The sequence below is a fragment of the Odocoileus virginianus genome, chromosome 13 (genome assembly GCF_023699985.2).
Source record: "Odocoileus virginianus isolate 20LAN1187 ecotype Illinois chromosome 13, Ovbor_1.2, whole genome shotgun sequence".
Classification (NCBI taxonomy): domain Eukaryota; kingdom Metazoa; phylum Chordata; class Mammalia; order Artiodactyla; family Cervidae; genus Odocoileus; species Odocoileus virginianus.
This window is the reverse complement of record NC_069686.1, coordinates 43,331,410-43,354,418: the sequence shown is the minus strand read 5'-3', so window position 1 is coordinate 43,354,418 and position 23,009 is coordinate 43,331,410. Positions and strand designations below refer to the sequence as shown.

General features: G+C 38.4%; 1 protein-coding gene across 16 annotated transcripts in view; it reads right to left on the bottom strand.

The window, feature by feature from the left end:
• GTDC1 (glycosyltransferase like domain containing 1) overlaps positions 1–23,009 on the bottom strand; it is a 571,706-nt gene that overhangs the window by 151,002 nt on the left and 397,695 nt on the right. For 11 of the 16 annotated variants that reach the window (XM_070476252.1, XM_070476249.1, XM_070476257.1 and 8 more), the window contains 3 exons: positions 19,388–19,458; positions 18,590–18,681; positions 12,449–13,582 (listed from right to left, as the gene is read on the bottom strand). In XM_070476252.1, the coding sequence (XP_070332353.1) occupies positions 13,499–13,582; positions 18,590–18,681; positions 19,388–19,458 (247 nt within the window). In that variant the 3' untranslated portion in view covers positions 12,449–13,498. Of the gene's footprint in view, positions 1–12,448; positions 13,583–16,264; positions 18,326–18,589; positions 18,682–19,387; positions 19,459–23,009 lie in introns of those variants that run through there. The other 5 variants (XR_011490993.1, XR_011490995.1, XR_011490996.1 and 2 more) reach the window with 2 other exon arrangements.

The window sequence follows — 23,009 nt, the reverse complement described above, 5'->3', positions numbered from 1 at the left end:
TTAATATCTCAATGAATGACGATGATTTTAATGAGTGTGTCTTATGTTGGTCAAAGCAATTTTGAAAGCTGTTTGAGAAGCTTCTTTTATCCCAGTTACAATTTTTGCTTCTTTCCTCTCTCTTCCTCTCCACTTTCTTCAATTTCTTTCCTCTGTATCCCTCACATTTCATTTTGTTCTTATATTCTTTTGTACTCTTTCTACACTTGAGCAATTATTTAAGAAAAAAAGAGTCTGACACTTTCCTATTGTAACTCAAAGGAAACCAACCCTGAGCGTACCTTGACGACAGAAAGACCCAGTAGGTTCGTTTTTGGGGTGGAAAATTTGACCAGAAAGGGAAAAAAAAAAATCCCAGATTTAAAAAATGTAACAATTAGATTTTTAAAAATGTATAAATAGTGCAGTTTGTTTACTCAGAAAAAGGACTCTTAATGTTCTCAATTGCGTGTAAGTAAATAATCTAGATTGATAGAATTTTAGATGAAGCTGCTAAAACTAAAATGCTTACAAAAACAGATATTGCTAAAAGGAAAAGGAGGCACTGTACATAGCACCCGTTGAAAACTCAACTAAGTAAAGCACCGATAACACCCCTAGGTAATTGGTAGAGTGTTCTCATATTTCTGCATGTGTTTGTCTATAAAAGCATTTCAAGGTGTAGCTTTCTACTGATTCAACCTTGCTAAAAAGATTAATCAAGGAACCATCATTTGCTAATCACTGGTTGTTTTTTTTTAATCACATTTTCCAAATCTTTTTCAGGAAATGTGTGCTTTTAGTTCCTCCTTCTTGAGAAAGCTACCCCCTGACACGAGACTGAGCGTAAAGCCACCTCTGGACTTCAACACCATGAAGTCTGCCTTGAAAAGAAGCCTCAGTTGCTGAATTTTTCCAGTTTGCAAAGAAAGGCACTCCATACTTGAGTTTGTAACTTAAAAATAAAACCCCAAACCTGCCCATCTATTGCAAATAAATGTACTCCCTTTGTTTCATGGTATGCAATTAGATGCATTTGAAATAAAACGTAAGTTAAATCAGAAACCTTGGGGACAAGCATGTACTATTTTAAAACGGAATGTCAAATGTTGTTTTTCAATGCAGTACCAAGGGGTATTTCACAGGTAATTTCTCAGGGCTGATATTAGCTAATTATTAGCTACCGTACCCTGCCTCCCATTCTAAGTGAATATCTCCTGGCAGAAAGACACAGCTAGGAGTGTTTTGTTTCATTTGTCCTTGGAGTTTTTATCAGCATCAAGAAGGTGGACTGAGCCAAAGTTAGAAGAATTCTGGAGCTAAGCAAAAAGCGACACGTTTAACAGCCCCCATTAATTGGGGCTGTTACATGATTAATTTGAGTAAAACAGAAGAGACCGATTTCTTTACAACTCACAGTTGGATGCAATGCACTAAAAGTAATCCTGTAAATTACATTTTAAATCTTCAACATATTCCAAGCAGATAAAATAGTGGCATGATTGACCAAACTCCTTTAAAAAGTACACATATTACGATGCATCATAGTTATAAACAGATGGTATTTGGCCTCCTTCCTATTCTCAACATTTGGAATTTCTAAACTATGTGAATTAAACAATAATATTTTATAAACATACAAGGGATTTTGCTCACTGCTTTGTTAACATAGAAATTATACAATGCTGACATTTATTTAAATTTTAAAAAGTAAACAGCAGTGTGCATTGAAATAAAGCAAACTAAAATCAACATAGAGAAGTATGTTCTGGGTGCATATTACCTACAATGGCACTGGCCTTTTTAAGGGAAGACATAATGGGTTGAAGAACAAATGGGGGCCTAGATGGGACTAATACTTTGTACTCCAAAGGTTCATTTAACACCTCTCTGTAAATGAGGGATATTTATACCATAATTGGCTATTTGACCATCACTGTTCATTTACAATGTAACCTGCTATTATGGAGTTAAAAGAAGTTCCCCTTCATTGGCTCATCAGTTCTCACAGTAGTCAAAGTGTACTCAGTTTTAAAAGCACTTCCACAAACAGGGATCATTCTGACACTTGTACTCTGAATGAGAAACATTATCATTATATCAATAAGTAGGTATTTTTTCCTTTGAGGGATATAATTGCTAGAGAGAAAAGGAAATGTATCAGATCTCAGTGTCGTTTCCTGAGATTCCTTTCTAAAATTACAACTTTAACCCTTTGCCACATTTTGGAAAGGAGATCCATCTGGTGAGTTGATGTACAAAATAGAAGGCACTCGGTTTTCAAACATTCTTCTCAGATGTGCAAAGGTGTGTCGTGATGAATAAATAATGAATCAGATATTTCAATCCATTTTATGATTTTTGAAAGCCATGATTATCACTGTTTACAGACACCGTTGTCTCTCTGCACTTCCCAAGTGTTCTTGCTCTGCCTTTCAAGGATGAGCTTGGGCTGGCCACCTTCCCCTACCTCGGTTTACTCCTAGACTGCTGTTTCTCACATTTTAAACAATCAGCCAACCTCTATTCAAGCCTACAATTTGAGGAATATTTCAAACCAGATGGGGTAAAATCTTGAGCTATGGATGCCAGTGATGGTCACCAACACTCCAGCTAAGGTTTCTTATCTTTGATCACTGCAGTGCACCACTTCAGCCTACAATCTCTGTCGGTGGGAAAGAAAGAGGAAAGAGTGCTCCAGCCCAGACGGTCAGAAGGGCAAAGGGGCCTGCTGAACCACAAACAAGGCGCATTTCTCTCTGACACACACAGTCTTAAATGCGTACACACAAATAAATACCTAATGACAAATAGTAATACTAGAGGGGAAGAGGTCCTTTTAAAAACAAAGACGCCTCCAAATGTTTAACGTTTTCCCAAGTTTTTTGGAAATCAACGCGATGCTTCTAAATATTCTTCTAACTAAACACTGCTTAACTTCTCTGTCGTCCCCCCCGCCCGGCCTCCCGCTCTCTTTGCTCCACCAAATAACCAATTGGTGGTCAGGAGGAGAAAGTTTGCAATCCAGAACACAGGTGTGAAGTGAAAAGGAAAGCAACTTTAGGGCTGGCAGTGGGATTAAAATCACAAGTCTGAATATGTGAGAGAGTTGAAGAGGAGTGTTTTAACATTAATAGAATCTTTGCCTGGAGAGTTGCAGTGCCCACCCCTACTCCCTTCTCTGTTTTTGCTTAAGTTAAAATTTTTAAAAAGGACAGAGGGAGAGAAATCATTCTCTTGGGCGTCGCTTCATCTTCATCGGATTCTCCCCCTGAGATTTGAGACTCAAGGCACCAGGCTCAGTAAAATACTTAAGACAAGAGTTCTGCCCGTCAGGGCTGCGCCGCCTTCCCGGTGGTGCGGAGGGGGACCGGTCAGCCCGGCACGAAGCGGCCTGGGCAGACCTGGGCCACCCGCCACGTGCGCCTGTCAGCACGTGACTGTCGGTGCGCGCGTGCCAGGGTGCGTGCCCGCGTGTGTGCGTGAGAGTGTGCGCGAGTCGGGCTGTGCGCGCGTCGGCGTGCGCGTGCCGGCGCGGCTCTGCCCCGGAGTCCGCGCAGGAGTGAGCGGGAGCGCCGCGGCCGCGCGGGGCTCGCTCCGTCCGGTCCCGGGGACGCTTTCAGCGGCTTCGGGGCTCCTCTGGGTCTCGGTGCCGGGCTCAAGCGCTGCCGAGGGGACTCGGTGGGGACTCTGCGCCCTCGACGTCCTCCTGTGCCCCGTTTTCTCGCGCCCGGAGAGGTGTCGAACTACCTCCACGCGCTTTGGACGGGACCCAACGGGGCACCGAGGGCGAGCCCCGCCGCGAACCGGAGCTCGGGCACAGCGGCCCTGGGGAGAAGGTGCGCGGCGAGCGCCCGGAGGCCCCGCACCCTCCCAGCCCTTCTCGATTTCGGAGGCTCCGGCACGCTGTCCTCCCGACGCTGGGAGCAGGCTTGTCGGAGGCTTGGGGCTGGCGCCCGGGCGCGCGCTTTCGGGCAGGCCAGCGCTGCGTGAGGCCGAGGCCCGCGCGCCCCGCCGCCACCCCTCTGCCCACGGCCCAGCCAGGCCGCGCCAGCCCGCAGCCTGCGGCGCAGGGCTAGACCTGAGCGAGGGCGGAACTTCTGAGAGGAAGGGAGGGAAGGGGCAAAGAAGTAGCCGGCCCTAGACAAGGAATCCTTAATTACAGATTAAAAGGCAAGCAGAACCATACACTTTTTCCGTGTCAGCTGACTGCAACGACAAAAGGAAATACAGAATGCTGGGTGGGGTCGGGGCGGGGGGAATGCCTCTTCTCGTCGTCCTCGCCCCACACCGCTTTTATTAACGGGGCAAATGTAAAATAATATTAGGTGGTGGGTGACTCTGGGTAGGTGGTGCCTGAGGCCTGATCGCAGATGTAGGAGGACCGTTTGCTGATGCACCCAGAGGTCCGAGGACCCTCTATATATTAAAAAAAAAAGACTATAAATACTCCGTTAGAGTACATTTTGTTTCCTAAAAAAGTTTTAAAACACATTTTTAAGTTTTAATATTTGACGCTTTACTGCTTATTTTCAGCGAACTAACGGGCACGCATACACGTGCACGTTTTGTTTCGCAATTTTATAGATTGAGGTTTTTGGTTTGTTTTGTTTTTTTTTCCTTCCCTGGCCTGGTATCACAGTATTAGAAATCCAGGGGCAAAGTTGAGCCCATAGAAAACCAGGGAACATAGCTGCAAGCACCAGAGAGCACAAGGTTCTCGATGGTTCTGGACTCTGGAGGAAAAAGAGATGTATGCATTGATACCTTTTCTCATTCATTATGATTGCAAATCAGTCTCTACCATGTTTCCTGGGGGTTTAAGATCCCACTTCAACTCCGTGACGTTCTAAATCCTTCACTTATGGTAGGGTGGTGTTCAGAAGCCAAATCCCACTCTGTGACCATCACACATCTCTAGTTCTGAGCCCTCAATTTTGAACACTGAAACTAAAGGGATGACCTTTGAGGATCACCCCGAGCCACCAGGCATTGCACTTTTTCGTATTTTATTCCTCTTGTTGCTGAGTCAGCTTGAGAAATAGAGGTATTTGGCTCTGTTTGTTAGTAATCTGTTTACGGAGAAAAATGATGCAGCAGGTTGGAGGCAGTAAGACCACCTTGCTTAGTCATTTTACCAGCCTTCCTTTTTGTAGGTAGTCTCCTGTCTTTTATTTGTAATTTTTCCACCAGTGCCATTTTCCTTACAGCATTAAAAAAAAAAAAAATTCAAAGTGCTTTTTCATGTGGTTCCAGTTAAGTGATTTGCCCACACCCCAGATAATGCTATTTGCATTCAAGATTAATAGCTGCATATCAGTAATTCTTAAATACCTCCTGATCCATATTTTCACTTTAAATGATTCCAACGTTATTGGCCAGACAAACGCCTGAACCAGTAAGTTCGTGGACTGATTGCCAGCCAAATGGCAGACGCGTTCCACTCAGGGAACGATTAAATTTCTGCTCTCCTCGCTTCCACTGTAGAAGGTAGAGAGCCTTCCTTCCTTATTTGCCACCTTTCCCAGAAGTGGTAGTAGATGAGCAGATAAATAAATTGCTGTAAATCACACTAGGTTCCAAGCCTCCCCCACCCTTTTGATAGTTAGGAAAATCTTTAAAATCTCCCCTGAAGCATCTAGTCTTGATTTAGCCACTCACACTCCACATTTTGACTTTCTCTTTCAGTAAAATGAGGTGAAAGAGCAAATTAGGAGTTTTTCTTTCCTTACAGTTTTCCTGTGTTTGAGAGGATCACCCTGCTGTCCTTGTTTTAGGCCAGTTTTGTTAGTTCCTATTTTTACCACCCACGGAAGAACAGCATAGGATCAAGTTTATATTAATAAATGATGTTCATGACTAGGTTTCTAAATGCCAGAGTTATGATTTATTATTTTTAATGGGTGGAGAAAGGAGAGCAGCAATAAAACCAGCCCCTAAGTCATTCAAAATCCTTGGCTTCACACATCTATGTGGTTATTTTTATTTATTTTTTGCCTTTTAAATTTCATCTAAATTTCCTATAAGTTCTACTATTATGGACTAGTATTTTTTTTTTCCTTACCTGTGTCCATAGCTTCAAACACTATGTTTATTATAGTTAAATTTATGAAAAGCCTTTATGTTCCCCTTTTCTACTTTCTAAGTGTTTATAACTGCCTCTATTTATCCCCATCCCCCTAAGAATTTCACAATAAAATCCTGTACCAAATAAATTAAAATCTGCATCTTCAGACACCCCAGGAAGAAAGCATTAATCCACTTAAGTCAAATATCCAGACCTCCCCTCTCCATTGCAGCTCTTCTTAATGTAACATTTAGTAATTGCAGCTGGCTCCTTATCCTCGCCTCCCTCCCTTTGATTCTGAATCATATTGGCCTTGTTTAACCTTCATTTCCTTTCCTACCCCCCACGTTTGTCCACGTACTTTTTCTTTGACCATGTTTGTCTTTCTTTTTGCTGCCTGGTTTGAAAGCAATAAAGAGAGCTTTCTAAGACCTTAATACTTTCTGTTAAAATCCCATTCTTCCTTCCTATTCCACTATTAATGCTTTGTACAATTTTTATGCATCCTTTGGTTGTGAAGTTACTGCTCTATATTTTTCTGATTGATCATTAAGTTATGCTGGCTTTTGAGAACTGCCTCCATAATCCTGAAGCAAAGGCTTTTTACTTGGCGTGCTCTTTGCCTTTGGAATGCCTTTCCTGGCAAGGACAGGCATTTTGGTTTGACTATGATTCTTAAGTTACAATTCAAGTCTAATTTGTTCAGTTAGGTTTCTACTCGAAGCAGCTCTGTTTCTCACTGTGAAGTGCTCATGAGGCTGCTTAGTTAAAGGGTGTGCTGTAAGCTCAAGATGTAATACACTTACATTGTACTTGATTATCAGTTTTCAAAGGCAGCTGCATGCTTTGATATCTGTGTAAGGAAATATCAGAAGATAATATACCATTGGTATTTATTACTCTATAATTAAGGATGTGTCAGTGTTTCCCTTTAAAAAATGCTATTTTCAGAAATTCATATCTCAGGCATAAATTTCCCTATGAATTACAGTCTAATACTGTATTAGAAGTATCTTCTTTTAAAAATTATTCCTCCTCTTCCTTTTCTTTCTGCGGAAGTAAGTTTCAGGATGTAATTTCTGGGTTATCTATTAGGGATGAGAGGAAGCGGGCCTTTGCTTCACAATTAAAGGTGCTTCTGCACTGATGCCCCCTGCCCCCTCTGCCCTAGGCCCTTTGCACAGGGCGAGATCGTGGGGACTGCCTTTTGGATAAAGGGCCAGCCTATCTGTTTGATAGACAGTGTCTAGTTGTATGATGTGAAAGGCAAAAAGACAGCTGTTCAAAAACATCACAGGTACCAGAAAGTCAGAGAGTTTAAGACCAGAAGTCAGTTTTTTTGCATTCCTCTCCTTATGGTTGTTTGGACTATGAGTATAGCTAGGCCAGGCAGGAGGAACATGAAATAAATCTACAGCCAAGTACTAGCAACTTCTTTGTCTGTGTTTCTTCTGATAGCAAGAGGAGGACGGAAGGGGGAAAAGATGGACAGATCTACCCCCCTTCACCTCCTTTAAGGGATGGTCTGGAGAAGGAAACGGCAGCCCACTCCAGCATTCTGGCCCGGGGAACCCCATGGACAGTGGAACCTGGTGAGCTATAGTCCATGGCGTTGCAAGTGTCAGACATGACTTAGCGACTAAACCACCACCAAACCAACCATACCACTTGACCAAATGAGTTGACTACTACCTCCTGAAAGAGACTGAAGTCTAGACCTGTGTCTACATGGGGCCCAAAGCAACTCGGCCAGGACTCAGCTCTTAGTTTCCTCACATCTACAATGGGGAGGTTACAAACATAAATGCTTTAGCAGGAGGGCCAGGGAAGCGACATGATGTGTAAGTCCTACAGAGTGTGAAGGCCACAGGGCGTGGCGAGGGCCTGGGATGGGATGTAGAGACCCAATGCTTCCCTACAGATATAATAATAGTCATGATAAAAATACTTAAAATATGAGCAAAACTACAGGGTCTCTCTGTGGGCCACCTCCTGCTGCCCTCTGCCTGGTGAGGGGAGAAATAATAGGGAGCCAGAGGTCCCAGTGAGTCATCAACACCGACCTTGGTGCTTCCTGAAAGGCAGGCAGGTGACGACAGTGTCCTGTGCAGAGAAAGGCTTATACAAAGACATACAGAACATCTTTCTGTTTCTATAAGGCAGCCTGGCTCCTACATAGGCCTTAACATGATGCCTTAATTTTCTCACTTGTAAAATGGTGATGGAAACATTACATTTTCAGATATAAAGGACTTCAAAGTCCTTGAGAAAAGTGTTGCATAAGTATTTCCAGTAGAAATCCCATCTTTCGGCATTCCATCTTGGGTCTGCTATTTAAATGCAGTAACTAATATGACAGTACACATTTTAGATTATCTTCTATGTGCCTGCATGTCAAGTCGCTTCAGGCATGTCCAACTTCTGCGACCCTATGGACTGTAGCCTGCCAGACTCCTCTGTCCATGGGATTCTCCAGGCAAGAATACTGGAGTGGGATGCCATGCCCTCCTCCAGGGAATCGTCTCGACCCAGGGTTCGAACCTGCATCTTTTCTGACTCCTGCATCGCAGGTGGATTCTTTATCACTGAGTCACCAGGGGAAGTACCAGATTATCTCTTAGGAAACATCAGTTCTTTGTATCTGTTTATGGGAACCATGAAGAACGTGTCCTCGGGTTGAAAGTCATTACCACAGAGATATGCGAGAGAAAAAGGAATCACTGAGGTGGTGCTAGGTGCTGGGAGGACCCCAGAAGGCACTGACCCCTAAATTCCAAATTAGGAAAATGGGCCGCAGGATGTGGGGATTCTGAAGTCATACGTAACTCACATGCAGCTAGGGCATCCCAAAGATACTTGGAGGACTCCTTTTCATGGGATGACGACAATGAAAGCCTTTGTCTTAAAGAGGAAAGGGGACAGGTAACAGCGCAGGAAGTGGGCAGAGCGGTTCGCAGCTCAGACAGCTCTGTGCCGTACCACAATGCTCTGAATTTTTCAAGATAAAAAAGACCAGCTCATATAATAACTTCCTCCATCTTCCTCCCTTTACTCTTCAAAAAGGAGTTTCTAGAGCCCTAGTTTTCCATTTTCTATTTGTAACACCACACACATCAGTCAGCAACGGTGATCATTAGCCCCAAGAAAAAGGAACCCACAGTCAGTCAAGTTCAACTTCCTTCGAAGTATGGGTTGTTTCAGGGTCAAGGTTAAGTGCCTGGCTCCAAGTAAGCCAAGGGAAGTCTTCTCATGCAAAACTGGTGGTGAGGGCAGTTCCTTTTACTGTTTAAAGGAAAATGGTTTTCTGACTCCATCCATCACCTGAGAAACGTTAAGGACGGCGTGGTAGCAGAATATTATAGCTCCTATATTACAGATGGTAATCAAGATATCTACAGCTCTATCAAAATGTAGATCCAATAATAACATTTAAGACATACAAGAAGTCATAAAGGGTAGAAATAAGACTGTGTGTGCTATGACCCAGCTTAAGAAATAGACCATTTCTTAAGGTACCGCACCTTTCGCAGTTATGTGTCTAATCTTCCTACCATCACTCCTCTGACTTAACCATTATTGTAAATTTGGTGCTAATTCCCAAGTTTTCTGTTTTACTTTAAGCACACAGGTACATAGCTTTGTGCATCCTGTAGAATTGTTTCCATAGTTTAAAAACCTTGCCAATTACATTTGAATGGATAATTGTGAGGGGAGGGCACATTATGGCAGCAGCTCAGGTTGGGTACATGAGACAAGTGCTCGGGCCTGGTGCACTGGGAAGACCCAGAGGGATCGGGTGGAGAGGGAGGTGGGAGGGGGGACTGGGATGGGGAGTACATGTAAATCCATGGCTAATTCATATCAATGTATAACAAAAACTACTGTAATGATGTAAAGTAATTAGCCTCCAACTAATAAAAATTAAAAAAAAAATAAAATAAAATAAAATGAAACTTGTTTTCCAGTTTTCCGCTGAAACAGAAAGGCACTTAAGGGGACACCTGTCAATAGTCAACAGAAGAATAAAACTCACAGAATATGTCAACATTAAAAGACAGCATGGACTCATTTGAAAACTGATTCTCTCATCCGCAGAAAGTATCTTGAGACTGAGATGAAAAAATTTTTTTGTGGCTCATAATATTTCTGGGCAGCAGATGCTTTCTCAAAAACAGATTTTACTTTTAAAAATATCAAATATAATTAACACCTTCAACATACAACGAAATCTTTGCTTCCAGATGCATTTCAAGGTGTTGAAGTGAATTTGTGCAGTCCTCTATGGCTGAGTTTTCACTGACTTACTGATTGTTCTGCCATCTTTATGTGGCAAGTTTGAAGAACTGAGAGCTGGAGCAGGACATTTAAACTTAACCATATCTGAAGGATGCTTGTTAAACCAGGTGCATTTGGGGAAAGGTCTTTTGACCTATTCCTGGTTAACCTGGTATAAATAAGTATATTGAGAACTAGGTGCTCTTCTGTTTATTACAGAAACACCTTGCCAGAAACACAGGTTAGGTAAATTCGGGACAAGAATCCTGAACACTGTGTCAGGGTTGATAATGGGCAGACTTTTAAACACATTTAAGATTAAAATTGGTTTAATGATTAATCTAAAAGAGAACAAAATGAAAAGAACTGAATGTTTTTAAAAAAAAAAAAAACAAAAATTTTCAACATCCATACTCAAAATAAGAAATAATGGGAGTGTCTGCTGTCTTTAGTGAAAGTGAAGAAAGCAGGGCCTTCCCAGGTGGCGTTAGTGGTAAAGAACTCACCTGCCAGTGCAGGAGACTTGAGAGAGGAGGGTTCAGTCCCTGCTTGGGTCTGGAAGATCTGCTGGAAGAGGACAAGGCAGCCCACTCCAGTATTCTTGTCCAGAGAATCTCATGGACAGAGGAGCCTGGAGGGCCACAGTCCATAGGGTTGCAGAGAGTTAGTCATGATTGAAGTGACTTAGCACGGCACAAGGAAAGCAGGAAGCAGAGTCAGCTTGTACTGTCGATTTTTCTCAACAAAATATCCATGCCACCACACCATGGCTGCTGAGAAGCACACAGGCACACACATACACAGTCATCTTTTCAAATGCTACGAATTATACATTTGCAAGAGTTTTTATTGCTTATTTGCACTAATACCAAATCCAACAGTATAGTTTTAAGAAGTGACCACTTTATTGCAAATTTTTATTCCAGAAGTAATGCTGGCACAGCTAAAGCCAAAATTTGATTTCAGCTTATGGGTGTAGAAAAGCATCTTTGTACACAGGTAACTTGCAATATTGTGTTTGCCAAAATCAGGCAAATATTTAAGTGTTTCAGATGCACTATCTGAATGGTAATTAATGTTATTTTCCCATGAATTAGTGAGAAAAGTATATATGGATAGTTATGCATATAATACATGATTCACTATGAAATGTGAGCTCATCATTTTCAGGATAGTAGGACATAATGAAGTATGCACTATCTCTTGGCTGTGAGAGTATAATATTGTTTTGAGAGACGTCATCTATAACACGGCACCTTTCTAACTGAAGCATCCCTTTAGATGCTAAACCCTGCTCAGGAGAAGAGTCTAAAAAGCTCTTAGGCCTTTTTATATTAGCTTTTGCACTCAAAAGGAACATAACCAATAGATTCCAAGTTTCGCAGTCTCAGACCAGAAGGGACTTCTCAAATAATTCCCGAGCCCTTTGTTTTATGGGCTAATTTGTCCAGTGCCTTCTCAGAACGGGAGGAGGACTCAAATCCAGTGCTGTGATGTCCATCATACATAGCGCTCTCACACTGGTCAGAGAGGACTCTGTGCAGAGATAGAACCTCTTGTTTCTGCTTCTTAACTTTCCGTGCTTTTAAATTCCTTGGCCTCCTGGGCCTTGAACTGCTGCTTTTTCTGATCTGCAAGACCGCCTCTAGCTCGAGGGCTCTACCTTGATCTACTTCCTGCTTACACTTTTGCTACCTGTCAGATGGGTCCTACCAGACTTTTGAACCAGTGCCCCCTCTGTCTCAGATGCCTGCTAGACAACTCAGTCCTTCTAGAAGCCAAAGAGCCAGGCTTGGCCCTTGTCTACCCCCTTCTCCCTGGCTGTTCCTCACTTTGCAGCTTATAGAAGTTATTCATTTCAAAAGCTAGGAGAGTTACAATTTACCTGTCAGTAAACAGAAGATGGTTTATCAACAGACTTTACCTTAATCACTACAAATGTTTACCTCCTGCTTTCCAGAATGCAAAGAAAATCTTGGAAATGTCAAAATATCTCACAAACATTTGCAAAACAGATCCTTGTTCATTGGGAAAAGAAACAATTGTATTCGTTGTCTCTGACACAAGGAAAGTATTCCGAGAGAAACATACAGATAGATGTACACACTTACATGGAAATGAGATATGTTAATTAAAAATTGCAGTGGGCACTTTATTAAAAATTTATTTTACAATCTAGCCATTCAAAATATCTTGACATTAACAAATACACCAGCTTGACTATTGGAATTATAAGTGATTTATCTCGAGAAGATTATATTTGTAGCTGGATGCAAATATTTTTGACAAACATTTATATCAAAATTACTTGTTTTGTTAAGAAGTATTTTTATTTCTCTATTTTTATCCCTGGAAAAAAATTAAAACAAGTATCTCTGTGTTCATTTTATGGGCGAGATTGGCCCCACTTAGTGTATTTCCCATGTTTGTCTGAATTACAGCTGTTTATCTTGCAACTTTCTTTAAGATAAATTAAATGCAAATGTAACTCTGTGAATCATGGGAATACCTGCCAGACTCCTTATTAATACCTTCGCTTAAAACCCCGGTGCCAGGGAGTCATTAATTTGCTAAAAGAAAAGTGCTAAAGCAGCTCTTTGCCCACAAACAATTCCGAGATGGCTGCCCAATTAGTCAGTAGCATTCTGATCCTCCTTTCAGGCCCTGTGGCCCTCTGAGGACACAAGAAGGCTCCAATGATAACCTGGCAACCTAGGTAGAAACCCAGCCAAGTGAGAGCGTTTGAAGCTGCAGTTTGGCTGCCATCGTGTCGGCGAAAAGAAAGAATTCAGGCACCATGTCATCCAGTACAAAGGATAAAAACGGATTCAACCGGAAATTCAATGTGGCACCACATATGGGATACATGAGTGCGGTTATACAACAGGCCACATATTTTTTTTGAACAGTCTCCTCCATGTGATGCCGAGGACATGTGTAAGCATCATAACGTCTCTAGGAATCTGTATTTAATTTGAGTTGGGGTGGTGGCAGGGATTGGAGATCTGAAGCCGCCACAGGTTTGTGGCAGATGGCTCTGTGTCAGCTATGACAAGCAGCCAGGCTCAGCTTCCTCTGCAGATTTTCTTTTCTCTCTGATCAGGTAAATATGGGCACACTCTGGAAAGTTCTACAGATTCTGCCTTAGGCTGCAAGTTTGTGACTTAGCCCCATCTGTCACAAATCTTCCCTAGGTTCTGCTGTAAGCAGAGACCTGAATTTACCATGTAGGGCTGCCCAAGAAAAAGGAGCCATTTCACCCTGTAAGGGGGAGGGAGAGAAGAGAAAGCAATGAAGAAGCATTAACGACCCGAAAGACTAAAGCATGCTGAAAATTCATATTGCAAATTTGCATAACTTACGTCAATTAGATTTCAAAAAGCCACCAAGTAAATGGTTCTCAAGTTTCATCACCTCAGGAAATCCCAGTTTCTGATTGGCTTGAAGTGTAACAATATTTTCAACCATTGTGGAAAGCTGCCCCCCACAACCCCACTTTTTTTTTGCAAATGGGTATATTCTACTGCACACAAATTTCCTGGTTTATGTTATGGATGACAGCTATTACAAGTTTATCATCCAACTTTTAACTTTTCTAAACATAAGATAGACAACACTCTTAATACATGTTTTTTTGTGAATGTGAATTTTACTTTTAAGTGGTGAAGGCACAAGAGAAATGCCATTACTATTACGTGGAATTTATAAAGCACTTCAAGTTTACAAACGGGTTTATATTCATTATTTCATTATAGCAGGACCTCAGGGGGAAAATGCTATTAAGAATTAAGAAAAAAAGAATTCTTCCAAGTTTATAGATGAATCATATAGAGGCCAAGAAGTTCACCTAGAGCCAGGCTACAAATTAGTAGCAGAGAAAGAGAAGCAGCCAAAACCTCTAACTGATCTTAATCACCCTGAGTATATCTATTGTGCTAAAGATTTTTTGCTTGCATTTTACTTAAACAAATCAAAGGAAAACCAAGCCAAACAAAATCAAGGAAAGAAGTTAAGAAAGAGAGGGAAGAGTAACAGGGAGGGAGGGAGAGAGATTGAGACGGATCATTTGCCTTAGATTGTGCTGGTGCAGTTGAGAGGTTTTTGAAGTTCTAAAAATGTCATGAGCTTTTAAGTTTTCATTTTTTAAGGAAAAAGTAATGACTTTGGAGGTGTGTTAATACTAGTGAGCACCACCTTATTCACATCTAGAGTATAAGCTCAAATAAAAAGGGGACTATAAAGTGACCAGTCTCTTGAAGGAAACTTAAAGTGGCTTGGCTGTGGTTCGGGGAGATATAACCTGACATAATTAAGACAACCGCAAATGGCTTTTCTGGGCTCTGAGTCTGAACTGTAAGCTTAATCACTCTTTGGAATCACTTTTAGGCAGAAATCTGAAAATTATCCTCTCCTCCAAATAACAGCAGGTTATAAAGGTTTCTGGAATGTGAAAGAACTTGAAGAGGGGAACAAAATAAAAATCAGCTGCTATCATCTGAAAAAACTTAAACTACAGTTTACCCTCGTAAAGCAAAGGAAGGATGGCATCTCTCTCTCTTTTTTTTAACACAGAATATCACTCAATTTATAAATAAAAATAAATGAAAAATCGGGTGGGAATGAAAACCTACTGTTAGTCCTGGTAGTATATATTTTATACAACTACCCCATTTGTACTTTTGTGCTATTTTCAATACTGGTAACAAGGGGGTGAACAGAAATTTTCCTCTAAAGCATTTTAAAATCTAATGATCAAAGGCTTTCTAAAAGCATAAAGTACTGATCTCAAATAATTGTTGGGAATTTTCAGTAAGTAAATTCCCATTGTCAAAATGAGACCAAAAAAAATATAACTTCCCGGTATGAGACTTACTTGGGTTGTAAAAGGAAGCACTATGTTACTGTTAGAAGTTAATCCTTGGCTGATTACTTCATGATTATTTCTAGAATCTTGTGTTCAAGTCTCATAAAAGAGCTCCCTATTACAGATGAAGTGAAACCTTCTTTATCTCTGTGGCAAGTGTGTGGCTGCTGGGTGTAACCTACTTAGAAAGGGACGTGTCCTGTAAGTACAAGAAGCCTGCAGTCCAGTGGCTGAGCCTAGTGGCAAACTTTTTAAGAAATGGCTTCAGATTTTTTAAAAATTCAGAACAGGGTTTTAAGTTTTAAAAATAATTAAGAAATGTGATTTCTGCATGCACTTCTCTAAATATCTTAAGTAAAATGTCTGTGTGAGAGAGAGAAGGAGCACACTTGCATACGCACGAGGAATTTAAACATTTCAAGTCTGAAACCATTTCAGGTGAGAAGTCATGGGCATGGAGTTTTGCAGCAGAGAGAGTCACTTTAAGAAAAAAAAGGTATCAAATTCTGTTTCTGCTTTGCAGTTACTAGCATTCTGTTTCAAATCCTGCTTCAAGTTGTAGCCCCCAAACTCTCACTCATATTGAAAGTATAATGTCTCATGTGAGAAAAAAGCCAAGTGTTAGTAGCCTTATCCTAGTCATTAAATTTCTAAGTGTGAATCCATATGAAAAATCTTATCCTAACGTGAACTCTACATGATAAGTAGTTGAGATGATTTTAAAATGTAAACTTTTAACAACAGAAAAAAAGAGTAAGGTGTAAAAATATAAAAGGAGCAAATTAAAGAATTCAGTGACTTTCTATCCTTTTAGATCTTAGAAGCATATGGTTTTAAAAGCAAAACAGCACTGTCCAATGGAATAAATTTAAAAAGAAAACCTCAATACTCTCTGTATAATATACACAAAAGTCTCTTCTATTGCCTAAGAAAAGTACAAAGCTGCCTTGGGGAAAATAATTCTCTGATATTTAGTGAGGGCAAATGTTACCTGAAATGTGAATATTTATAAAACATAAGGTAAAAAAAAAATAGTGTAATGTATTAAATCTTGATGATAAAGTTATAGCTGGCATTCCTTTTCTGTTTTAGCTCTAAATCTTATTACAACAACCCAACTAGATCTGTGGTCCTTGTGATTTTTATCAGTTTGTCCTGGCACTGCATTATAAAGCTCTTGATTATTTCTAATTCCTGGGCTAACTTATTCATTTTTGAGATTAATTTTTGGATACAATGTCATCAAGATCTATGAATGAGGATATATATCAATGTGTATAATAGATTTATAAGAAAAAAATCCATGTTAAAAAGTACATAAAATGAATAATATATAGAAATTCTTATAAATACTTATGCATGAAACACTAATTTCTTAAACTGAGTTGGACCATTTTAGGATGCATGGACTAGTAATATATGTAAACCATAGTAACATGAACAAACATTTAAGGTATATACTATTTTTTAAGCTATAGGAAGAACAATTTGGTATATTAATAGTGTACCACTAAGTTGACATTCCTTCAGAGTTTTTCCAGAAGCTCTTGGTAAAAGAAATAATTAGAGCTATGTTATGGCAATAGCCATATTAAAATATTTCAGTTGGAGATGTGTTTTTTATTGTAACTCTAAGCAACCTGTTGCAGTAACTTTTGAAATGATTAAAGATTTGCAGATCCAAAATAACAGGAATGACAATGCCTACCTGGAAGCAAAGTTAAAAATGGATAAATTCTGATGTTGGAAATACAATTAAAAATGCTTCACCATTCTCACCATGAGATAAAAACATTTTTTCTCCCGTTTTTTTTTTGGTACCTCTGTGAGATGATGGGTGATAACTAAAACTTGTGGTGGTAATCATTAATCATTTGAGAACATACATCCATCACTATGCTGCACACCTCACACATATACAGTGCAGTAAGTCAATTATATCTCAATAAAACTGAAAACAAAAAGTCCAAAAATTCACCAGAAGGAAAAAAAAAATAATCAGATGGTAAACTCACTAAAAAATAGCTTTGTGTCATATGTAGAAGATGAACCTATTTGTATTAATACATATTATTCTATTTCTTCAATTTCATAATCTGTATATTTTGACAGTCTGTTATGTGGGAAACTACTAAATTAACATTTTACCCAAACAAGACCATGACTGAACTTTCAAAATGAGGAAATCTGATGTAAACCTTGGAAGACTTTTCTCTTTGAAGCTTCCTACGAATACGATACAATCGTATTGACTGAAGGAGTAATACTGAAGCCTGGAATTGTTCAGTCAGCATTTTAAACTATTATGAGCTACCTTCTGAACCATTGCCAAGTTAATAGACAATGAAAGATAATGAGCTTGAAATTGGGTGTTAAATTGCATTTTTGGTTCTCTCCCTTTTTCTTGAAGTTTAACTGTTTCCTGCAGAAACAAAGTCATGTTTTGATGTATCACTATGTAAATATGTATGTATCTGAGGCCATGATAAGGGAAAGGAGAGGAAAAAAGGCATCGGGCTGTATTTCATGTAGAAAGGATATATATTAACATAGGAAAATTAAAATATGCTGGATTATAAAACTGCTAGCTTGTAAAGTATACTAAATTTATGTAAAATGAAGATGCTACATTCAAAGAATATAAAAAGGTATATTACTCATGGCCTAGAGCCACCTTCACAACTCGTAAAGCAGATTTATCCCAGTTCAATTACTTGGACTTTTAGGAGAGTCTCTCTGTTGTTATTCCAACAATGTAAAATTCTTCATTCAAACAAGGAAAAAAAAAAATGACGAATGAAGGGACTGAATGATGATGCTATTTAAACTCTTTTCCTTTTGCCTCTGTCATTCAGAGAGGAGACTGACAGTTGAATTCTAAACTAACTGAGGGTTTTTATGTAATTTTACTGAACTAGACAAAGGAAACATTTGATTCTCAAAATCATCTTTAAAGTATTTAAAAAATGAACACCAAATTTCACAAATGTCATTCACCTGAATTTTTGAGGACTGAAGATTTCATTACGATGGGAAGAAAGGCTTATCCTCATTAGTATAATTGTAGAATCTTTCCTTTTACTTCCTTTTAAACTAATGAGTTACATTAATCCAGGTTCATTTTTATAAGCCTCTTGGGGCTAAATGTAAAGGACAGTCATCTTAGAAAACAATAAATTAAAAAAAAAGCATGTACCATGCATTAAGTGCACGTATTTCATAAGACCTAGGTTAATACAACTGGCATCTAGTTTAATTAATCCTTGTTAGTGTAACAACTAATATCCCTCCCTAGCATGTTTCCTTTAAACATTAGTATGTTAATTAAATGTTTTTTTTTTTTAGATTTTTCTTTGTACTTCAATATGGTATTTATACCATGTAAATCTCTTCTCAATAACTACCTTATAGAGATGTTTTCTTGTAATATCTGGTCTCTTGCAGAAATTCTGGAGCCTTTTTGAAAGCTGTTCAGGTGTAGAATACAGATATTCAGCTGCAGGAAAAACAGATACATTTTTAATGAAACAAAAACCTCAAAGCACACACCCGATATTAGTCACTTTACTAATTAAAAATGCATATTGCTCTGTGCCGCCTCGTGTTTTACATTATTTAAGCATGATTTTATAAGGTTACCTCAGCTCACAAGGATGTTTAATGCTAAATAAGACTGTGTAGTTGTGCTGTTTAGACATCTCCTTTGGGTGATTAAAATACATTATTCTAATGTAACACAATGCATATGTGATATATTTAGTGATGAGAATTTTTTCAAAGAACAAGTATGATAGCCGTATGTACTCTGTACAACAGTTGCATATTATTAACTAGTCAATTGTTGAAATAATTTGGTGTGACTTTCAGTCCTCAATTTTTCTCTGTGTATATCATTAAAAAATAAAAATCTGTAAGCAATTGCAGCAATGCTGACCTGCTTATAAAAATCCATCATTATGGGATGTGTATGCTAACAATGAAGAATGCTATTTGAAAACTTGCTTTTTTGTTATCTTAAAAGAACAGATGGTAAATATAAGCTTACTCTAATGTATTAAAACACATAAAATTTTCCTTAACACTAACATGTTGACTTGCCAAATAAACAATTGCTCCTGCCTAAGTTTATTTTCAAACTTTCTAATTCAGCATGAATCATGTAGTAAATTTCAACAAAGACAAAAGTACATTAAAGCAGCTACCTGGAAATATTTCGGGATAAACCAAATCTTTGGGACAAAGCGGGTAACACCCACAATACACAGCTTCCAACCTAGAGAAAATTTAGAAAGAGGATAAAAATATATTAAAAAGACATTACCGTTATAGCTAGAAAGTGGTTTTGTTTGCTAAGTTAACAGTATGAGCCCAGAGTTAGCTGGGATGAAAAAAACATGGTCGGCAGTGCAATCCTAAAAGCCAAAGTTGCTCTTTTAAAAGATTTTATTGATCATATATGAATTTCATAGAACAGAACCAACAGCATATGTTTTGTTCACTGAATTAATCAAAGCGCAGCTCTGCATTTTTTTTGTTGTTTTTAAAATACTGTTTAACACATTTTATAATCAGCAGATAAACACATGTAACAACATGGTAAAGTATGGACAGCTTTTCTTAATAATGCTGCAAAGCCCCAGAATGTTCATTTTTCAAAATGTTTAAATAAAACAGCAAATACTTAACTTTAACACTCTAGACGTAGAAATCATCGAGGCACTTTTAAAAACATTGGAAAAAAAATTTACAATCTGTTGTGATGGGTCATTTTCATTTTAAGTTAAAGCTTCAAAATTGTTTGTTATTAGGCAGGATGTAAAACTATTTCCCTGTTTTACTGAAAAACTCTCATTAAGATTACCTTAATGAGTATTTTGCTTTCTTGACTGGAAAGTCAGCTCAGTTTCCATTTTATCCAAAAAAGAATACTCTTATTATTAAACAAAGAAACAAGAAAGTTTCACTCTGTGAGAGGATTTCCCTAAGGACCAACTATAGGAAGTTTTTCTTCATGTCCTAGCGGTAAGGGTTAAGTAGAAGAAAGGTATTGCTCTTCAGTGATTGTGTTAGTCCTGCATAATGGCTATTGATCTGACATATAATAAACCTTAAAGATACCACTGTAATTTCTGTTGGCTAGGAATTATGCAGTGAAATTCAAAACACTCTTTAAAATATGTTTATTTTATGAGAAACTTTGAATTGCATCCAAAATGTTGACCAAAGGCGGAATTTTATTTTGAACTGCAGATTTTTTTCAACCCAAGAATAGTTTGAAGTTATGTCAATGTTTACCTTGTTTATTTACAGTGACAAAGTACATGCAATTTAAGCTGTTTTTAAGTGGGTGATGTTTTCCCTATTTTATAACTGAAATTAGTTTAAATGAAAAGTATTTACTTTGAGCTGCAAAGTTTGGAAAAATACTGTGTTCAAAGTTCTGCTTGAGAACTGCGAGCAGTTTTAAGATAACACAGTGGAAAGGGATAGGTTCTAGTTACTAACGATTAATTTCAAAACCCAAACTAACATCTAATATTTATTTTCTTTACATACGTAGGTTATGTGTAGAAATTCTTCTCGTAAGCACAGCTATAAACTGCACTGTGACTGCATTATAAAACATTCACAAAAGTTTTGAGCACATAAACTGGGGATATTCTTTATGAACCAAAAGAAAATATGCACTTTATCTGAAGACACTCAGTTTTAAAATGCTGTGCCAATCGAAAAGCAAATACATATGAACATTCTCTTATAATTACATAAAATCAAAAGAGTGAAGTCACAGGCATTTCAGAAAGTGCACATGTTATCTGCTTTTTAATAATGGATTTGAATTAGAGTGTTCTGTTCCCCGAAAGAAAACTGCAGGCCAAGTTACATTTTGAGTCATCATATGAGCATGTACTCTGCCATTTCCAAAAAACCGCTGCTAATTAAAATACAGTGAGAGAGGAATGACATTATTTGATTTAGGAAGAAAAAATTTTCAAACTTAGGTTCCACCTTTTGTTTGTAAATTACCTTATTCATGGTTTTATTTCATCAAGAATAAATACAACAACTACTTTTGGGTATAATTTTGACTTCTAAAATATTATACCTTATTATACACGTTATTTATATCAGGACTGTGTATTAAAATATATTAAATTTGTCACAATATTTTAAAAGAAATTTATAAAATTCCTTCTCATAAGTTTCCCATATTTTGCTATTTTGAAGAAAATTATCATCTCATGATAATAATACAATTATTCATCATTTCAATTCTTATGCACTACCAGTTAAATAATAAATAGGGTTCCAATTGATCTATTGTTAAAATGACTAGCAAATGACCTTTTTATTCCAATTAACAAATCATCTGCTAAATCTATGAATCTTAATATTCAGATCTATTCACTTCAATTCATACAATTTATCTGCAAATAGTTGTTGGGCTTTTGATTCTAAATATAATTAGCTGATAATTTTGCTTGGCTGAATTACTTTTCTGGAGGGCCTGCAAAGGCTCTCAGTCCCATTATCTAGCAATAATGAATCTGATAGGTGAAATTTTTTACTGTAATGAGGATGAGACACAGTTGTGACACCTGAGTCTACTAATAACAGAAGACTGCTAATTATCGACAGCACTTTTTTGTGTGATGCAAGGAGAAAAAAAATCCCTCATTATTAAAAAATAAAAAGTTACAATTATAAGTGACACCGGAGGAGAGTAAATAAAATGGAGTGATTAAAACATTGCTGCTTTAAGGGTGTTTTTAATTAAGTGGAAATGCTAATGTTGTCATACTTAGCAGATGGGATTAAAATTAGTTATTGTAAGTAACTCATATTTTATGTTATGGTTTCCACAGCATGTCTACAAGATCTAAGAAAGTGATACATTCCATAAGACATTTTAAAAATGAAATTCTCATACTCTTTACAACTCATAATAATGAACATCATGAATAAACTATTGAAAAAAATCCTGCCAAGGATTTTACCATAGTGACTTAACTAGCAAGGAATGTAGCCATAATGTACTGGACTGCTAGAGTCTCACTGATGGTGTGTCTTTTGCTTTGCTGATTGTTGCATTCCCTATTTCATTCACACTCAACAAAAACAAAAGTTTGGTACGTGGGCATGTAGCCAACATCAAATGTGGTGTCAAGAAGGTAGGGCCTGGATACAAGGAAAGATCATGACCACCCACTAAGGTGATGTTCTAAACTAAAACAGAGGATGCCTCATGTAACTGCAGATAAAAACCTAATTGCACACTTTCCCCTACTTTATTTGTGTAAAATTTTCCATCTGCTACATCTAAAGATGTCTAAACTGTTAGTATCAAACCTGCATTCAGCTGCCAGCTGTGCACATTAAGGACGGCAAACACTAAGTAAATGAGCCAGCGTGAAGCCGAGTGGTAGTGGTCCATCTGCCCAGGGCTGCGGGGACGGAGCCGGTACCTGGGCCTTCTCAGAGCCTGTCTCTGCTTCTGAATAAGAAAGAGAATTAGCCCCCATTTCTAAGTGTCTCCATTTACAATAACTGATGAATCTGCATTTTTCTGGAGAACTTCTAAATATCTGGTGAATATGCTTCTAGAGCAAGTTAATGGAATTCATCTCTTCTTGAAGGTTCTTTCAACAAATTTTAAGAAAGACCATTTAGAAATTCTCTTTAATAGGTTGGCCAACAATCATAAAGTTTCTAAAGAATTCTTGGTGCTATTTTGAAGGAGACTTTTAAGTAATTCTTGAGGAGATTTGTCCCTAAAGCTTATGGATAAGTCAAATGACTCTGACTGTGACTCATGTTTTAAAA